General features: G+C 31.5%; 3 protein-coding genes across 5 annotated transcripts in view; 1 reads left to right on the forward strand and 2 right to left on the reverse strand.

The window, feature by feature from the left end:
- Positions 1 to 737: 737 nt before the first annotated feature.
- Positions 738 to 13,598, reverse strand: LOC115879919 (WD repeat-containing protein 3). The gene is made up of 14 exons (XM_030896975.1): positions 13,319 to 13,598; positions 13,054 to 13,263; positions 12,339 to 12,536; positions 12,100 to 12,276; positions 7,594 to 7,793; positions 7,330 to 7,543; positions 5,631 to 5,797; positions 4,301 to 4,460; positions 3,839 to 4,066; positions 3,170 to 3,439; positions 2,812 to 3,051; positions 2,533 to 2,720; positions 1,659 to 1,881; positions 738 to 946 (listed from the first exon to the last, which is right to left on the reverse strand). The coding sequence occupies exons 1-14, from the start codon at positions 13,487 to 13,489 to the stop codon at positions 779 to 781; spliced, it is 2,814 nt and encodes a 937-aa protein (XP_030752835.1). The 5' UTR covers positions 13,490 to 13,598; the 3' UTR covers positions 738 to 778.
- Positions 13,599 to 14,376: 778 nt separating this feature from the next.
- Positions 14,377 to 15,922, reverse strand: LOC115879959 (28S ribosomal protein S28, mitochondrial). The gene is made up of 4 exons (XM_030897025.1): positions 15,837 to 15,922; positions 14,959 to 15,337; positions 14,789 to 14,910; positions 14,377 to 14,571 (listed from the first exon to the last, which is right to left on the reverse strand). Exons 2-4 carry the CDS (start codon positions 15,172 to 15,174, stop codon positions 14,439 to 14,441), a joined length of 471 nt encoding a protein of 156 aa, XP_030752885.1. The 5' UTR covers positions 15,175 to 15,337; positions 15,837 to 15,922; the 3' UTR covers positions 14,377 to 14,438.
- The window catches only part of LOC115879958 (serine/threonine-protein phosphatase 6 regulatory subunit 3), a 38,728-nt gene continuing 34,215 nt past the window's right edge, over positions 15,715 to 20,227 (forward strand). For 2 of the 3 annotated variants that reach the window (XM_030897022.1, XM_030897024.1), the window contains exons 1-4: positions 15,885 to 15,973; positions 16,431 to 16,498; positions 16,555 to 16,634; positions 16,703 to 16,864. In XM_030897022.1, coding sequence (XP_030752882.1) covers positions 16,439 to 16,498; positions 16,555 to 16,634; positions 16,703 to 16,864 — 302 coding nt within the window. In that variant the 5' untranslated portion in view covers positions 15,885 to 15,973; positions 16,431 to 16,438. Of the gene's footprint in view, positions 15,761 to 15,884; positions 15,974 to 16,430; positions 16,499 to 16,554; positions 16,635 to 16,702; positions 16,865 to 20,227 lie in introns of those variants that run through there. The other variant, XM_030897023.1, reaches the window with a different exon arrangement.

Below are 20,227 nucleotides of genomic sequence, written 5' to 3' on the forward strand. Positions count from 1 at the left end.
GTTTCATTTTTTTAAATGGAAAAAAATACATTTCACATATGGTTTATTTGAAATTGTAACATGCGGTTTATAATGACAATTTTAACTCGAAATACCAAGTATGGGGTACCAAATTATTCGTAAAAAATGCTTTTTCCAAATAAGCTAATAAGCCACCCTTGTTCCATTTGAAAAAATTGAGATATGACTAAAAATACGATTTGAGCATCTTATAACGGGTCCGGACAAGGCACGAAAATCATTAGACGATGAAATCTATTTTTCCTAGACTCCTTGATTAAAAATTGGTATTTTTAACACATCCATGACACTCTACATTGAAATTTAAAATACAATTTTTTTTAAGCGAAAATGTCAAAAGTTGACATAAGATATGTCATTCTATTCATAGTGTCATTTTCTATCGAATAAAGTAAAAATATACCGGGGGTACCGTTTAAAAATCGAAAGTTGTAGTCATTTCCAGTGAAACAGGAAGTGCAATTGAATACGTCAATCGATTCTAATTTTTGTCATATACCAAGTCTCATTTAATTATCAAAAAATAAAAATAAAAAAGTAACAGGGGTGAGCCACTTTCGAGACGCACCCGGTATATTACACAAAACGCATTCCAATAACAATTGCAGGAAACATGTCAAAAAACCATATAAAAAATGTGCTAGTTGATTGCTAATATACCTATGCAGTATAAAAATTTAATTGTGGAACACCTCGTATTCCAAAAGACACAAAACTAACTTTTATAAATATATTAATAAAAAATATTTACAAAATACTAACTATTAAGCACCATTATAGATCGTTTTAGCTTTTCTCGCTTTTTCCGTTTACTATCGCCCTTTCTTTTCTCTAGTGTGGCATCCCTAAACAACTGAACTCCTTCCCTGGATTCTATTTCACCTTGAAGAAATTGCAACCCATAGTAATTATATCCTATTAAATCCTAAAAATTATATATAGTTGAAATATATGGTTCTGAACACTTTTTCTCGGTGGTCTGTACTTTAGTACATGCAACAGAGATAAATATAAATGACCAATCGAACAGACAGAGACAAAATCAAAAGCGGCATACAGTGTTGCCGGTTTTTACATGTGTAGGCAGCGATATGTTGGCAACATATCGGCTGGCAACAATGGCAACACTGCCTACATTCCAAATCAGTACTAAGCTAAGCTGCCGACTCGTCGAGGTTGCCATATTTCAACCATAAAGCTCTTGCAGCGAGTAATAAACAAATTAACAACCTGTATATATATTATTATCTTAGCCTTAAATAATGTGGAAGAAAATTAACTATTTTAAAAACTTTCATGAATACTTCTGAAATGAAGATATTATATATCTAAGCTAAATATAATCTATTACAGTTGTTACAAAATGAGTAACTAATTGTAAAAAATAAAGTTTCAACCCTAGATGCAACATTTTTCGTAAACACCTACTTGTACGGTTTGAAATTTTTATGCAAAATCCGGCAATGCCGCACAGAAAAAATCAACAGAATGTATCAACCCCACTTTTATCTCTTTTAATACATTTAATTTTTCATTAAGCTGTCGACATCACTGTCTTACACGTTAAAATCCAGACCACGCTTTTAAGATGACGCCCCCTCGGTATACTCCACATTAAAATATTAATAAAACATTACCCGTAATTCAGTAACTTTCTCGTTCATAATTTTTTCAAGCTTCTGAAGAGTTGGAATTAGTACTTTATTGGATACTAACGGACCGTGATGCAATTTTAACAGAAACATTGCCACTCTACATCCTAGTTCCGTACAATCTCCTCTGTCTATTAAATTTGGCAACATTGTCAAAATGTCACAAACTGAGCTGAATGGAAGAATTAACAATGCTTCCTCTAGATCGCTAAAAAATGTTCCTTTTATGTTATAATCTAGTTTACATCTACAAATTTATCAAAAAACTACTCAGATGAGTAGTTCACAGATCTCAATGATTAGCACAAATGAGTTTAATTATCAAAATGGGTGACTCCAACTTCACAAAATGTTGACAAAGAAAACAAAGGGTCCAGGGGAAAAACATGATAAGCGCCATTTCACTGATTATACAGGAGAGCACCGGACGGCTGGTAGTTATTAGGTACTTGCCGTGTATTCTATATTATTACTAGGCATATAGCATAGGCTTTAACAACTTATTGCTAGTGACGGGATAACTCGAGCGAAAACTCGTTTATTGAAATAACCGACATCGCTCGATTATGAACGAGCGATGCAAGTGGCGATTACCAAGCGACGAACGCAAGCGATCCTAGAATGAAGTAAAATCCTAAAATTAAGAAATTGGCACGTATCAAGTTTTTTCCCTGGATCCTTCCAATATTATCAATGACAAAACATTTCCTTAAGTTTCCCCAATTTATTAGAATTTTAACTGTCAAAAATACTTGAGATTCAGGGTTCAGATGCTTGAAACATCAAGTTCCCTCTCTCTTGAGAATACTCGATAAGTGAGAAATACCTTAATATATACTACATAAATGATTTAACATACCTGGCTCGTATTCTTAATATGGTTTCTAACAAAAAATCGTCAGGTGTCGATACATTATATGCTTGCATTAACAGTGGTGGAGCAGGAGGTACAAGACTTTGAGTTGTAGCAGCTTGTAATGCTTCATGTTCTGCTAATTGCTCTCTATACTTCTCACTAACTTCGAGACATTCCAGGATATTTTCAGCCTATGAAGAATAACAGAAATAGAAAGATACTCCTAATTTGCACAAAAGTAATTCTGAGATACAAAATGACACTATTATAACATGTACTTACAGCTTTTTCACTACCAACTGTTTTTTTACTAGGAAGATTCAACCCTGGTTGACTAGGTATAAGCGTTTGTTCTCCTGTTGCTAGTTCCTCTTGTTTCTCCCTCTCTTCCTCTTCTTCATCTTGAAGCACTACTATCTGTTCTGATTTCTCATATAATCGCAGAACTTTATCTGAACCACAGGAAACCACATATTTTCCATTGGGACTTACTGCCATGGAAAATGCTTCACCGCAATGACCCTACACGATAAATTAAAATAATTTATATGAGAGAAATGTACTAAAGTGCTTCGCAAAGCCTATTACAATTTTTTGAAAGAGTTGAATTTTAAAACCATTTTTTTGTTAATCAACTTACTTGTAATGTAATAATTTTATTATATGAATCTGCATCCCACTGCTTAACTTTACCATCTTTACCACAAGTAAAAAAGTAATGGGTGTTTTTCACAAATTGTAATCCAGTAATAGTGTCGTCATGAGCAAAAATACTTTTGTGACAATCACCAAAATCCATACCCCAAATTTTCACATTACGATCTCCAGACCCTGTGACTATTAAAGTAGAATCACTGGATATATCCATACATTGTACTGGTAATTTATGACCATATAGGGACAAGTAAAACTAAAAAAACAATACATTTTCTAGAAAAATTTCAAGATTTGTCCTGCCTATATTATACCTTCACGTGACAAAATATATAATAAATCAAATAGTAGTAAAAAAAAATAGTAGTAAAAAGTAAATACTACTCTAATTTAATTAATAGCTTTTGTGAGTTTATTATCTGACTTTTTAAGCGTAAATTTCAATAAATAAAAATTCTAATTCAAGGCCGACACTATGCAGAAATATAATATAAACGAAAAAACGGCGTCAGCTATGGCTAAGTGTAAAAATCCCTGACATTTTAAATGTTAAATTATATGGGGAATGTAATCGCTTGTTATTGCCAAGCCAACTGGACGCCGTTTTTTTCGATCGTACGGTGCCTTCAAGTTAATTATGTTTAATTATACATACCTTAAAAGTATCTACAAAAAATATCTTAACCGTTGAATCCAGTAGTGCAACAGCAATAAATTTGCCATTAGGCGATAACTTAACGCACAAAATGTTATCTTCCAATTTTAATGTCCTTTTATGAATTAATGATAAAATCCTCACTCTTGATTCACTTTTTTCATCAACTATTAAGTCAAATTGCCAAAATTTCACCATTTGATCGCCACCGCCAGTTACACATCCATTCTAAACATAAAAACATATTACATAAAATTGTGTTAAAAATAATGTTAGTCACTATAAAAACTCAAAAAGCCGCCATTAAACACTCTCTATTTTATTGAACTGAAATTATAAATTTAAAAATAACAATAACATAGGAACAATTTCAGCTGAGAAATTTGAAATATATGCCCTTCACTAAAGCTATTTTTAAAAATACATCTTTTTTTCAACAGTTTACTATAATGTTTTACTTACCAAATTTGGGGTGATGGCAATTGTTCTTAACTCTTTAGAGTGGGCTGGTATCTCCTCTAGTATATCACCTACTACAATATCTATGATTAAAAGGCGACCATCCTTTAATCCAGCAAGAACATGTTTATCTCCAGGAACAAACGCCAGAGTCATAACATATCTAAAAAAATGTAAATAACAATATTCGACTCACTGTACACAAAACACAGGTTTGTTCCAACACAGAAATTGTACCGTTCTAGAACAGTAATTGGAATCGCCGGCATCGTATATGTGCCCATGTGTCGACTTGGACAGTTCTGTTACTATACCAAAATCAAATGCGGGTTGGAACAGTTTTTCAACTGCTTTTAGAATCAATAATATAAAATTAAGAATCAATAATATAAATTTGCAATTTTGGATTTTATTAGATCTTTTTATTCAAAGTATTGGATTTATTTACGGATTATTGAATTTATTTATTTTTTAATTAATACTTTTACTTTATTAAAAAAAAGTTTCATTATATCCACATACTCAATATCACTGGTGTCTTCGTCACTTATCATATTTTATACAAATAAATAAAAATATTTATTTAAAATATGTATAAAAAAGATAAGTATCAATTAAAACTTGACGAATCGGCAAATACTATAATCAGCTGACACACAGTCTTAATATGCAAGTTAGTTCTTTTGATTGTTGCTTTTAGAAATCGAACGTGCTGAAATCACCGTTCTGAATACGGTTCACGTAATCGTTTGTGAACCGTATTCAGAATTCGATTACAGATCTGGTTGGAACGCAAAAGTTATCGCTCGCTAAACGATTCTCTCGTTGATGGAACGCATTTTCTCTACTGTACATACATAAGCGTAACCGTTGCAAGAACGCTTCTCTGCTATATTGGAACAAACCTTATAAGTATCAAGATTTTATCAGACAGATGCGATGCATTGATTAGGACTAGGGACTAGGACGCTGGTACTCGAGGCCGCGTTTGAGGCTGTTTCTACCCTCAATTAATTTTTAAATAAGTAGTAACATACAGCCTTTAATAATTTAATATATTAGTGTGTTTATAGCATCGTGATTTGATTATAAGGATCTACGGTACCTGTAATGATATTCCAACGTCTACGCTGAATAAATTTAGGTTAATTTTGAAATTTTAGTTAAAATTGGAATTTTAAAGATATCGAGTTGTGTTTATTTTTCCATTCGGTTTAGTAACTTAGATCCTCTCATTGAACAGACTATATAGTTTAACTATTTAATACTAAATAATAATATAATAAAAATATAATTATAATCAATACAAAAAAAAATAACAAATTTATTTTACCCTGTTTCAACTGTTTTCAAGCAAGTTTGTGAAGGCATATTCCATAGTTTAACACTTTCTGCACTGCCTGATACTAGAGCTACATTTTCGTTACTGAATGTTACACTCTTTATATCACTTTGATGGCCATGGTTTAAAATTCCTCTCAAACACTGAGCTTCTCCATTCTGCAATTAAACGTTTTATTTCAAGTTCATATAGAATTAAAAATATGTATATTAAAAATGTTACAAAAATATAATAGGTATTAATAAATTATTGTGTTTGTAATATAATTTTGTTTGGTTTGGCAACGTACTAGAGCAACGTACAGCAAGGCAAACCCTGTGCAAAGTACAGAGACTGGCATGTATCTGCATCACAGGTGCCATGAGAATATGTCCAACAGCAGCAATGGAGGTCATTCTAGACCTAACACCACTGCATATTGTCGTCGGTAGTTATGCCAATGCGACAATGATTAGAATGGTCATTGACGGAAACAGTACTGGGAGAATTTTCAGGTCAGGGGCTTGGAACACCCTCAAAAAGAAAATTCCACTTCTCCAACTCCCAGTGGATGACATACCAAGAATTTACAACTTTGAGAAACACCTCACTGTAGTATTGAGTAATAAAAAGGATTGGAAGAAAGAAACGCTTACTCAGCATATAAAAGATCATACCATCACGTGGTATACTGATGCTTCCAAAACCAAAGCAGGGACAGGGATAGGAGTATTTGGGCCGAAAACTAAATACTCCGAACCAATGGGCACCTACCCCAGTATCCTTCAGGCAGAAATTTGCGCTATCGAAAGATGCGTACAATTTATCTTGGATAGGAACTATCGAAAACAGGAAATTGCCATCCTATCCGATAGTCAAGCAGCACTTAACGCGATCAACTCAGTAACCATCAATTCGAAGTTGGTCAAAGAATGCCTAGAGAAGCTCAACAAATTAGGCAAAGAAAATAAGGTCCTCCTACTCTGGGTGCCTGCTCACCAAGGGATAGAAGGTAATGAAAAATCAAATGATCTAGCTAGGAAAGGAGCGAACACTCCACTAACTGGACCAGAACCGTTCTGTTTTCCAAACGGGAACCAACTGAAAGCGGAACTGAAGAATCTGGAAGACTCCATCCGTAACTTGGAATGGGTGTCCTCCAACGGTCTAAGACACTCGAAAAAGTTCCTTAGAACTTATGACCGAGAAAAATCAAAGGTTTTCCTTGATTTAAGTAAAAACAATCTTCGGATTGTCACGGGGTTTCTAACAGGACACTGTCTCCTCAACGAACACCTCAGTAGGCTGAAACTGAGAAACAACGGCGAATGCAGATTTTGTGGGGAAAATGGGGAAACACCAGAACACCTTATCACTGAGTGCGCCGAGACGACGACCACTCGTGCCATGAACCTTGGCACGTCTGATGTCGAGGATGGAGAGCTGGCCTCTGTGGAGCCGTCTCAGATACTGGCTTTTCTTAAAGCCCTGAGACTGTATGATGAGTTATAACTCGTTATAACTCATCATACAGTCATAAGAAAGGGGAACACACAATAGATCTATAAGGTCGCGGTGATTAACTCCCCTTCTAAACATTCTACATTCTACAATATAATTTTGTTATGTAACCTGTCACAAAGATATATAGAGATTATTTATTTAGCTTTGAGTGTAGATCAACATTAGATTAGTTAGCTTTACGACTTACCTTAAGTGCAGTTTGTAAGTTGAATAGCCGGACACAATTGTTTCTCAAATTTACGGCAATTCTAAGTTCCCCGCCATTGCCTAATACCAAATCCAAACTTCTAGGTTTATTATCCAATTTTACAGATGGAAGTCTCTTAACTTCGTCCCTTAAATCTAACTGGGTGTTAACACTTGACTGAACTTCGTCTGTATTGTTCTCTGTCCCCTCTGCTCTAAAAAATTAATCAATTAAATGAAGTCACGACACGAACAACATACCTACTTTTCCTTTTTTCTTTCTTTTTTTAAACGTTTTTTCAACCTTGCCTGTGCTTCATCCTCAGCACAGAAATAGAATAATTCAATCTGATTATCAGTGCCATGACAACCTAATATTTGTCCACTAGGATCAGTAACAAGTGAGACAACTCTACCTCGGCTTCCTCTTAAAATAGTTCCCGTCTTAAAACATTGCAGTGGATGCTACATAAATATATGGAAATACTTTATTTTATACAAAAACAGTTTTACTAGCGCGCTAATCCGCTGTACTTTAATTTTAACTGTGACTGAATAGTAGAGTACAGGGTGTCCCATTTTCATGTTTTGTGGGGTTTCTCGTTTATGAGTAGACATACAGAGATGCGATTTTTACATCACTGTGCTACTTTTTTATGAAACTAAAGATGCTACACACAGATTTGTCCTAGCCCCCCCTGGTTTCCGAAATACAGGGCGAATACAGCCTGTTGATTGGAAACCGCTGATTAGAAATCGCTACTTTAAATTTTGAAAAGCTCTTTTTGAGATCAAAATGGTTAAAAATAAAGCCTAAAGCTCCGCGCGCACTGAAGGGGTATCGGCGCGAGCGAGCGGCACGTAATTTTCAGTTTACGTTGAAATAAATATAAGCCCGCGCACCGCATTAGATCGGTGCGATCGGTGCGCTTCGAGCTATCGACGGTACTCGCGCCATCAGGCGAAATCAGAGAATGCATGGGAGGGGGACGAATAGTCTACGCCGAGCGACTGTTTTTAGTGGAGCGGTTTTACATTAAACATGTCCGATGAATTATTAATCGAAAGTGTACGAGACCATATCATATTTAATATGCGGTTTTTTATAAAAAAATTCTTACAAGCACATAACCTGTATTGTTTACTTATTATATACTTATTCAATAATTGAATTAGAAAACCTTCCGATTAAACCCATTTATTTCTCATCTCGTTTTGATTATCTCAAATTACTATGGAAATCGAATTTAAATATCGTCAAAAAACTTATCATATTATTTAATTTTTGATTTTTTGACGTTAGTAATAACAGCTGATAAATAGTCATCCTATGTTACTATGTTGATCGCTCCGTACAAGGTACAAATAGAGAAAATAATATTTATGTTTGAATAAAATATTTGTACATATATCTACCGTATGATAGAAAAAAATGGCGTCCAGTTGGATGGGAAATGACGATTGAGGACATTTCCTATATAAATTTACATATAAAATGGCACCGACCTTCATTTCATGGCCATCGCTGATGCCGTTCCTTTTCGATAATACGGTACTATAAAAACTATTTATATTTTTTCTTTTTTCAATTTCCTTTGACTTTTTTATTATATTTTAAGTTTTTAAAATCTTGGTTTTAAGTCAGTAGTGAATAAAACGAAACTTGTGTATACGTTTTGTTTAATGATTGACGTTTCGACCAATTTTAATTCGGTCTTCTTCAGAATCTATAATATACAATACAATTTTATCACTAACAATGTGTTTAATATATAATTTTTTCTTACCACAAACGTAGAAAATTATTTATACATTATTATAGATAGATTATTATAGACCGAATTAAAATTGGTCGAAACGTCAATCATTAAACAAAATGTAAACACAAGTTTCGTTTTATTTACTGCTGACGTAAAACAAAGATTTTAAAAACTTAAAATAAAAGCTATATATAAATGTTTGTAATGACACTTATTTAGATTAAAAAACTAAAAATAGAAGTTTTATTTGACTATTTTTCATATCTAACTTTGTTTTTAAAGAACAAATTAAACTCTTTTGAATGATACCAAATTTGTTAAAATCGGTCAAGCTAAGAGTCATATAGTATATTTTATCCCCATCTTCCACTCTATTTCACTAATTTTATGTAGTTTGTTAAGATCTAAATATATTAATGTGTGTTTGGTTAAGATCTAAATAATATTAATTTCCATCATAAAGCATAAAATATAAAAAGTTGCATAAAAATATAAATAGTAATAATACTTAATAATTTTTTGAAATGCCGAATGAATTTGACTAAATTTGAATAAACTTCTCCTCGTCTATGCTCAAATTTATGCTGGTGACGTACTCTCGACCGTCGATCGTGCGCGGCTACAATCGACTTTCCGACCGGTCGTGTCGGTCGCGCCGCTCGCTCGCGCCGATACCCCTTCAGTGCGCGCGGAGCTTAAACCTGTCCGGTATCTAAACTGTCATTTCAGATTAAACGGCGAGTTCTAAATAATGTTGCCGGTTCTAAACAAAATTATAGTGTTTTATTAGGATTAAAAATTATACTTTTTGTGGTGAGGCTGCACAGGGTAATACCCTGGAAATAATTATACAGGGTGAGTCTTAAATAAGTGCAAATATTTTCAGGGGTATATTTCGACCCAAGGGACACGTCTATGAGGTTTTTTCTGCAAAAAAAAATGTTGAAAATCGTGGATTTTCTTTTAAATTTCCCTGTATATTTTTCGAAAACTTTTGAGAACTGTCTGTTCACCGCAAATTTTCCCACGGTATAATTTCTTAATCTCTGATATTACCATAGTTACAGCTTATCTCTATGGTTATGGGACTAAAAGGGATGCAAATACAGAAAAAATCCGGTGGCTCTCAAAATTTTTCCAAAAAAAATATAGTATATTTTTTTAATTAATTAACTTAAATAACCGAGTTATTTTGGACTTACTTGAAAAATGGTAGAGAGAAAATATGTTTCTTTTACCGAGATATACCGGCCCTGAAAATATTTGCACTTATTTAAGACTCACCCTGTATATCGAGAAATTATGGTTATACTCGTTGAATTTGACACTTCGTAGTTGAAGTCGTAGGCTCTGGAAACAGTTGGTTGCCGGGGCAACGGGTTGTTGATTGCGGTATGATTGCGGCCGAGAGAAGAGATTGCGTGTCAAAATAGTTAGAATTATATTTAAATATTAATTTCTGTTAAATATATTAATCTCCCGATTACATTTTCTTTGATGCCTAAGCGTTAAAATAACTTTTTTATATTACAATCACGTCGCAAAAATTAATACTTTTGTGACGTTTGAAAAAAAATTATTTATTAGTTTTATAACATTTCTAATTAAATTTGGAAGAAAGGACTATTATTGCTGGTTGCTGTAGATTAATTTTCTCAGGGAAAATACGTAAATAAACTTTTTAGGTCCAAAAAAGTCAAGAGGACAATTTGTTACAAAAAAGGGCTGTTCTTTTCAAAATAGGACAGGTGGCAACCCTACCCTACGTTAAAAAATTAAATAAAATATTTTCTTACCTTGTTAATGAAAATAACTATAGAGTAAAAAGGCAAATAAAATAAAAAAATATATATATACAGAGTATTCCATTAAAAAACATCAGTTTGGGTCATGGTCATGAATGACAGCTTCCAGCAAAGAACTAGTTGAACTAGTAGTTATTCGATTCTACGTGGAAAACTCTATTAGACTCAGTTATCACCTTTTTGATAAGTTATAAGATGACCAAAATACGGAGGGGTTGAAAAATATAACACTTTAAATCTCGCCTTGTATTTTAGGAATTAAGAACGCTAGGACAAATCTATGTGTAGCACCTTTAGTTTGATAAAAAAGTAGCACAGTGAAGCAAATACCGCATCTTTGTAGCTCCACTCATAAACCAAAAATACTGCAAAGCACAGGAAAATGGGACACCCTGTACATGGAAATGTATCATTGAATAAAAAAAACGGCCTCAGAGATGGCTTTGAAATGAAGATCACTGTAATATTATATGGATGATTCCACACCAAAAAATATGGAGAAAAGTTCCTATAGGATCCAGAAACGAATAGTTTTAAAAATTAAAAATATAGGACGTTATAAAAATACTAGAAATAGAAAGCAGTAAATTTGTTGTAGATAACACTGAACACCAATGTTAGTTGGTGTTCAGTGCTATAAGTGCTAAAGTTGTATTTTCTTGTTTAACTTCATTATCAAGTATTTTAATAATTCTAAATTAGACCCTTATTACTAGGAATATCAATGACAAATTTCATGAAAATCGACTATACAGTATTCAAGAAAATTTAAAAAAAATATTTTTTTTACCTGCCACTTTAAAACTATGCACATCCAGACCCATTGCACTATTCAATAAGAAGTGATTTTTTCCTCATTATAACAAATAATATTGAAAATTCAAACCTATTTCAAAGTATTGTTGGGAGCATAATATTAAATTATATCTAAATCTATATTATTATATAGATTTAGATATAATTTAATATTATGATAACTATATGATATAATAATATAGATTTAGATATAATTTAATATTATGCTCCCAACCATACTATTGATCTCATTCATTTAAAAAACTAATACCTAAGAATTAGTGCAAGTGACAACGAGAAATGGTACCATGTTAAAAAAAGTGTGTGAGCTGGGAGCTGTCATTCATGGCTGTTTTCAACAAAGACCTCAATATTTTATTTAAATTATAAAATATTACTAACTAAACTCACCGTTGTATCGTCACCTTCTTCTAATGTTACCATTTCAAGAGTATTTGTTAAATGGTCAACTGAACTAACTAATTCGCCATTCGAATTGTGAACAGACAGTCTATATACCCTCAGTTCTTCATCACCACATCCAGAAACCAAGTATTTATCATTTCTAATTAATGATAAACCCCAAACCTTTAATTATAAATTATATAATACTTTTTAATATTGTATAATGTAACCACTGTAAATGTTACCTCAGTTTGATGTCCAGTTACTGTTTTAAAACAATGTTGTGTATTCAAATCCCAGAATTTTATAAAACTATCTTTAGATGCTGAAATAAGAACATTTTCCTTGGACATAAAAATGACTTTAGTAATTGGACCCTTATGACCTGAAAACCTATAAAGACCTGTTTCAGCAACTGTATCCCACACAATTATGTCAGTATCCTAAAAAAGATAATGTTCATATTATCTACATTTATTTTTCTTCATCATATTATTTTCAGAAAATATAGAAAAAATACTTTCTCCTAAAAATTTGTGTACTTTTAATTTTTGCATCTTATGCACTTAATTAATAGCCTAGTTTTTAATCAGATTTAAATAGCGCGCATACACATATTTAACTTTTTCAGTAGAGAAAAAACCCTAGAATAAACTTAGTGAGAACTTTCGTGTGCAAACATAAGTATACTAAGCTACCTACAAATCACATACTACTTGGTCGTTATTTTATAATCATTTATAATGCTATAATACTGTTCTAGAGTATTCTATAAGAATCTCAGATCAAAGGATTTAATTTTGTTTGGTTCTTTATAATAAAAAAATATATGTAATAAATATATTTGTAATATGAAGACTAAAACATAAAAGAAACTTAATTTTTCATAGAATAGGGTAAATTAGTTTTTCAATAATTATCTTATTGTGGCATAAACATACAAATATAATATAATAGTACCTTGCTTCCAGATGCTAATTTGTGACCAAAACTATCATAATACAAAGTTGTAACCTCAGAACGGTGTCCCGAAAAAATACTAATAATTTCAGCTGATTTTAGATCAAAAACTTGAACAATTCCATCAGAGTATCCGGCAGCCAAGTTTCTAATATTTGGACTTGCACAAATGGTGGTAACTGCAGCTTTTTCGCCTGGCAGGACTTGAGCCTATAAGAATAATTACGTATATATTCCTTTATAGATTAAGAAGCATGCAAATTACCTTTTCTCCAAGTCGTAAATCCCAAATGATTATATGCTCACATGCTCCAACCGCTATAAAGCGACCTATTTGCCCTTGCAATATTACAAATACAGCATTACAGTTATTGCTGCTTATAATATTAAAATTTCCGGCCGGAACATATCGCAAATAGTCCTTTGTAAGGCCCATGTTCACTATTTATGTTTTAGAATTATTAAAAACAAGAATAGCTACCATCATGCTACCATGTTTCTCAAATGTTTTTAATATCATAACCTATAAAATTCGTTGTCATCAAAAAGCCATAGATTATTGATGATCGACTTTTCAACTCTGTGGCTATCAAGTGGATAGATTAGGAATGATCGGAATCCGGAATGACTACGGTATGCCATCTGTCATCATATCTCATATCATATTATATGATCAAAGTTTGTGTCAAAAATCCAGTGACGGGCATGTAAAAAAACTACGGGAATTCTATTTAGCGCTCAATTCAAATCTCTCCGATACAAAATTTGTTACAATCAGCACGCCACAAGACAAGTAGATATACAAATAAAACACTAGATATCAGATATTGCTCCATATTTTCCAAATATTCAACCAAAAAAGCCACTTTATTTAGTCATTTCGTGCAAGGGGCAAGGAATATAAAAACTAACAAAATTATCTCAGATAATATAGAGACATCTCTAACTCTATGGTCTGTACTAATTTTGTTTAGTATTATTTAAGATAATTGTATTAACTATTAAGAATATAAATTATTCTTTTGCATAAATCTCTGTTTTCTAAAACTCCAAGGTTCATTAAACGAGTTTAAAATAAATTTGGTTTTACTGTGATTTGAAATATTTTTAAACGGGCTATTTTATTTCACTAACTATGGTATATAACAATAGATATAAAGTATAAGATATAGATATAAAAAATAGTTGCTTTCCCTATCAATTTGTAAGGGTGACTCTACTAATGACTAATGGCCAGACCACTATCACTATCTTAAAACGAAGTTCAAATGTAAATAATACTAAACAGTTAGAATTTAAGGTATTTAGTTGCTGAAACAAAAATCTCATTAAAATAAAATATATTTAATTAACAGTCAAACAATCATATAAAACTATCAACTTAACTAATCATGTACTAATCCCAGTAAAGCGCAGTCAGCTTCTAATAAGGTAAGATCCTTTTCATATCCTAAAAACTTTGATGACAATTCTAGCTGCTTGATTCTTAGTCTTACTTTTGCACCTCTTTTGTAGTTACTAAAAATATAAAATATTATGGTTTAATGCCAAAATACAGTATGATTGAAAAATATGGCGTCCAGTTGGCTTGGGAGAAATGAACATTGAGGACATTCCCCATACAATTTTACAAATAAAATACATGTAAAAGACAGCTATCTTCATTTCATAGCCATCGCTGACGCCGTTTTTTTTTTCAATCATATTGTATTAATTAATCATGTGGATTTTTTACCTAGCATTTTTCTCTGGTCTTGGACATACACAGTGAAACTTCCAGCCAAAATCTATATATAAATCATCCTCAACAATATGAAATATTTTTCCAAGAACTACTTTTCCTTCTGGATCACCTAACTAAATATTCACTTAGAAGGCAAATTGTTAATTATAATACAACCTTACGTCTATAAATTTTGAGTTTTTTAATAAACTGGCAAACGTTTGAGGTGCTTCTTTTGGAGTTTCATTGATAGTTTCAAACTTCTTGAAAGACTCCGCATATCCTCCTACATTATTTGTTTCTTTCCCCTCAATAGCGTCCACTGATAAAAGCCTATTATACTGATTATAGTTCAAATTTCTTAATTTAGTTAACTTATTAAAACAATTTCTAAACATTTTTAGTTGTTTAAATAATTTAGAAGTCTTGAAAAAAAGGTTATAGGGTACCTCAGATTAAAAAAGTAGCAAATTTTTACCACAGATTTTTAACTCTTAATCAGGGTTGCTATTGGATTGTTCAACGGTGTTGATGATTTTTTTACATTTTGGTGTAAAAAACCTATGAGAAATAAAAAAAAAACGTTAAAACCAGGTTAAAACCTTGAAAAAATATAATCTCTTATTTATACCCCATTTTTTTTTATTGTTTTGGGCTAAATTTTAATTACTTTAATTTAAATATGCTTATTCAAATAAAATAAAGATTTTATGACCTGACATAAATATAAATATTTTTTACAACAGTTCCCGGTGTTAATCGGTGTTGGCTGACGTATTTTAATATGATTTTACCACAATGGGAAAAATTACATTTTCTATCGTAAAAGTTTTCTCTTGTTTCTGTTTTTGATCAAAATCAGGTAAACAAAGTCATTTTTAAATTTCCCTCATTTTTGCGTGTCACTTGTCATTTGTCATTCGGTCAAACTTCAAAACTCAACAAGTGCATTGTGGGAATATGAATGGTGGTCAATTTTTACTGGTGAAAAATAAGTTTATGTCCAAATATTGTTTTCTACTAGTAAATATCGCCAATTGGAGCTAAAATTGTGATATACCTCTAAAACTGGTTATTTTCTTTCTAAATGTTGTGAATTATCCGTAGATCTTAGAGTATTTAGCAGAGGTCAAATGAACCTAACCCATCAAAAAAAGAACGTATATTCAAACGATTTTTAGCAAATCCTACTTTACCGTATGTATATTTAAAAATAGTTAATTTTAGATTTCATAAATTCTTAAAGATAATTACTATTTTAAAGACATTTGTAATATTTCTCTTTGAAAGTTGGAAAATGACAATTCCCAATATTCTACATTGTTTGATAATAGAGATAAATTACTGTATTGTTTCTTTTCATTCTTATTTCATGCACAATAATTTAAGTTAAATTCCTTGCTTATTCACATATTTCTGTTTTAATTTTTAGAAATTAAATGTGTTATATGTAACTACACTATCTCCATGTTAATATTAACTTTATTATATTTTACAACACTTAATTCAAATTACTTTTTTATCAGTATTTTTTCAAAGCTAAAGTTTCTTACCATCCAGGGAATTCCTAATTTGTTTAATTTATAAAAATTATATATTTAAAAAAATATCTTTAATATTAGATTTCTCTTGTAAATCTTTTACATAATTTTAGCCCACAAGATGTTTTGGAAATACAATACAAATTCATCTGCTGAAATTGACACTTTGTTGTCAAAAGAGGTAACATAAAGATAAATTGAGATATAATGTAGGAATAATTTTTTATATATTTTTAGGATGTGTCTCTCCAGGAAGTTATGGATTCCGATGAAATTATTACTGAATGTAGAGGACAAAACAAAAATTTGATTGATTTGTAAGTGGTGATTGATTATAAATATGAATTTTGCATAGATACTAAATTTCAAATATTATGTTTGTTAGTTTATTAAAACCTGACATTATTGAAGAATTAGTAACTTTAACTACCAAGGAACCGCCTGCTGAAATTAATGAAAAGATAAGATTTAAGTATCCCAATATTGCTAGTGAATTACTAACTTGTGATGTTCCCGCTATAAATGAACGTCTAGCTGGAGATGAAAGGTAATATTTTTTAATTAAGTATTAAAATGAGGAGATAGAAATTTTATTTGATACATACAACAAATATTGTTACAAGACCGAATTGGCAAGGAATACTGATAAATTAGAATTAACTTATGCCCAAAAATTAGTACCACCTATGTAACATGTCTATGTCAATTTAATAAGAACAAAAACAAATATTTATATAATGTTTTTCCTGTATAAATTGACAAAAAAAATTATATTCTTCATTCAAATTTGAAGTTATTCTAAAAATAATTGTATGTTCAATAAATATTATGTATGGGAAATATAAAGACATAATATAATAATATATATAGTTAATATATTAATAAAAGAAGTATCTATAATATAGAAAAAGTGATTTTTATATCATAGACAGATATAAAAAGATCTACACTTTTTTTGTTTGTTATATTCAATTATAGTATATTTTTTATTAGGAGTAAAAATGATACTTTTGGTGGCGAGACTGTACGTTTGATGTTCGAGGCCGAGGCACAAAAGTACATTTTTAATAGAACATGCTACTTTTTTTAGACATCTCAAATAATTTTTGAAACAATTTTAAATGTCGCAAATAATATAAAAGTAATACCTTGTAAGTAATTATACATATATTGGGCAACAATGGTTATACTAGTCTTTAATATTATTACTAATTCTTCACATTGAATTTGAATCTTAATATCAGTATAATGTATTTTTGTACTTTTGTGCTTAGATGTAAAAGTGCTTTACTTTTATGCCGAGGCGTTAACATGACCTTTTTATAATGTCAATCACATCACAAAAAATAATATGGAACTTTTGTGAAGTTTGAAAAAAGTTTATCCACTATAAATATATCTATGAATATATAAGGTGTGCCAAGAGAATCCCTTGTATATTTATGAAGATTGGTACATAAATCAAAGAAAGATTGAAAGAATTTTATATACAGTATACAGTATGTCCACGGATTGTCTTTACAAGAGGAAACATATTTGCTTGTTCTAAAATGGTTAATTCCGTTTATACTTTTCCAAAAAGTCCTAAAAATCAAAAGGCGTTTCTATGATAATGTAATTTCGATTTCATTCTTTGATAGATCGTTATATTTAATTTTGATTAACGTCATATTTTTTGATGTTGTTAAAGTATCAAATCTTCCGATAACTATTATCACCCTTACCATAGCATTCAACTAAATAAATTTTGTGTTTCTTTAGCATTTAAAAAAGTAAAACATATGACTAAAGCATACGATGTTAATTAAGATTCTGTCAATAATAATCTATCAAAGAATGAAAAAGAAATTATATTACCATAGAAACGCGTTTTGATTTTTAGGACCTAAACCGCCTAAACTATGTACGAGAGCTAGCAACGTCGGGAAGACAAGTATTTTAAGACGTCTGGCTCTTTGATATATCTTTTATTATGCTCTCTGGAACAGCGTGCACGCCGTCTGGCTGGTGATACACGTTGCGTTCACTACTGCGCATCCAAAGAAGATCCTCTATATATATAAAAATTAACATTTTAATGCTTTATTAACGTAATTTCTGCCTGTCTTTCTTCAAAATATTTTTTTCAGCTGTTGTTTATTTTAATAATCATTTTAATAATACTTTTTTTAACAGATTGTTATCTAAAAGCTACACAAGTTTATTTTCAGTTCAGTTTGTTAAGATAACGATGGGATACAAAATTATCTGGTTAAATTAAATAAAATAAAATAATAACACTTTTTAAACAAAATTGATTAATGTTAATGTGTAGAAAATGCGCAAATCTATGGGTAGAATATTTAATTACATAAAAAACTAACAAAGTAATGTGAAAAAAAAACGCATCAGTGTATCTCCACTCATAAACGAGAAATCCCAAAAAACGCACGAAAATGAGACACCCTGTACCCATGTGATGCGCAGTAGTGAACGCAAACTACCGGCGCGGCAGTCAGACCATCCTAAAGCTAACTAATAATTAATTACCACAATAATCCTTCAAAACAAATGAAAGTATCAAATTCTACTTATATACACTACGGATCATAAACCCATAAACGCCATCCATTCTGGTGATAAAAAAAGCAAATATTTAATACTTTACTATCAGAATATAAACGAAAAAAAAAAAGTTGCACCGTTTTTCGATACCGGCTGGGGGGTATCGAACCACTGACCTTCGCTTCATAGGCGAAAGCTCTACGCGCCGAGCTAAAGGAGACTTACTCGGTTTTTATTCAAACTATAATTTAAAGCGCTAAGTAAAAAATATAGGATCTTCTTTGGATGCGCAGTAGTGAACGCAACGTGTATCGGCAGCCAGACGGCCTGTAAGCTGTTCCAGAGAGCATAATAAAAGATATATCAAAGAGCCAGACGTCTTAAAATACTTTCTCGAAAACGTTGCTATAGTCTGTGAAACGAATAACTTTGAATTTGACAGTTCCCGCGGGCTTTTCTACTGTAAGTTTTATTAGGTCAGCAACTTGCGGCCATGCTGACGCAATGCCGTCTCTAATAGAACAGTCTCGGAGCGAGATTTATGACGTCCAGGGTTCGGAAGTAGTTAATTGAGACGTAATTTACCTGATTAACTACGTGTAGTTTTTCTTCAAAAACTACCTCTTTTTCCGTTCATTAACTACAAGAAAACTACGTTAAAATATGTATTGATATTATGAATAATTTTCCTTTGTATGAGGGGTCTACAGTACGTCTGTCCGTTCTGAGGCTACGGGGTATCCGTGAGAGGGGAAACGATATTTTCTCGATGTTTTTCGTAAAAAATTAGACGACGCATCCCATCAATAAAAATTCGACAAATTTGCAAGTAGCCAATAAAATGAGTGGGCGGAGCGATTTGCGGTGACGTACTCGTCAAGTCGACGTATAAAATATATTGCTGTTTATTTAAATGTTTTTTGTCCGCATTCCTTTCATAGACACAGATCCAGCAGACGAACTGTAAATAATATGATGTGAATGATTATATTTAAAGCCGTTTTCTTAAATACGTTATGTGTTTTCTAAAGCTTCAACTTATTATAACCTCACCTCAAACCTTTGATATTTGAAAGTTACATACATAGGTTACATAAACTACATTAACGACATGTAATGTAGTTTATGTCGTTTTTAAAAGTAACATGTAGTTTTCCGAACCCTGATGACGTCACGCTAGTTAGATACTACGGATTAATTATGTTGTAGAATACATGGAAAACATAATTATTCCTCGTATATGTAATTTTTGGATTATATTCGACACTATTTTTTTCATATGACACAACACTGATGAAGGCTATAAACATTAGCTATAACGTTTTTTTTAAACCAAAAAAAATAATGAAAAACCAAATGAAAACTT

This window comes from Sitophilus oryzae, unplaced genomic scaffold, assembly GCF_002938485.1.
Source record: "Sitophilus oryzae breed Bouriz unplaced genomic scaffold, Soryzae_2.0 scaffold_1590_pilon_pilon, whole genome shotgun sequence".
Lineage (NCBI taxonomy): Eukaryota > Metazoa > Arthropoda > Insecta > Coleoptera > Curculionidae > Sitophilus > Sitophilus oryzae.

What these genes read in the sequence shown, in the direction of transcription:
- LOC115879919 (XM_030896975.1), bottom strand. Translation starts at nt 13,489, where the DNA reads ATGGGCCTTACAAAGGACTATTTGCGATATGTTCCGGCCGGAAATTTT. An exon ending in TAACTGGACATCAAACTGAG is followed by an intron (nt 12,277 to 12,338) that starts GTAACATTTACA and finishes TTATAATTAAAG; the next exon opens with GTTTGGGGTTTATCATTAAT. An exon ending in CAGTTGGTAGTGAAAAAGCT is followed by an intron (nt 2,721 to 2,811) that starts GTAAGTACATGT and finishes TATTCTTCATAG; the next exon opens with GCTGAAAATATCCTGGAATG.
- LOC115879959 (XM_030897025.1), bottom strand. Translation starts at nt 15,174, where the DNA reads ATGTTTAGAAATTGTTTTAATAAGTTAACTAAATTAAGAAATTTGAAC. An exon ending in AAAACTCAAAATTTATAGAC is followed by an intron (nt 14,911 to 14,958) that starts GTAAGGTTGTAT and finishes GTGAATATTTAG; the next exon opens with TTAGGTGATCCAGAAGGAAA. An exon ending in AGACCAGAGAAAAATGCTAG is followed by an intron (nt 14,572 to 14,788) that starts GTAAAAAATCCA and finishes TTATATTTTTAG; the next exon opens with TAACTACAAAAGAGGTGCAA.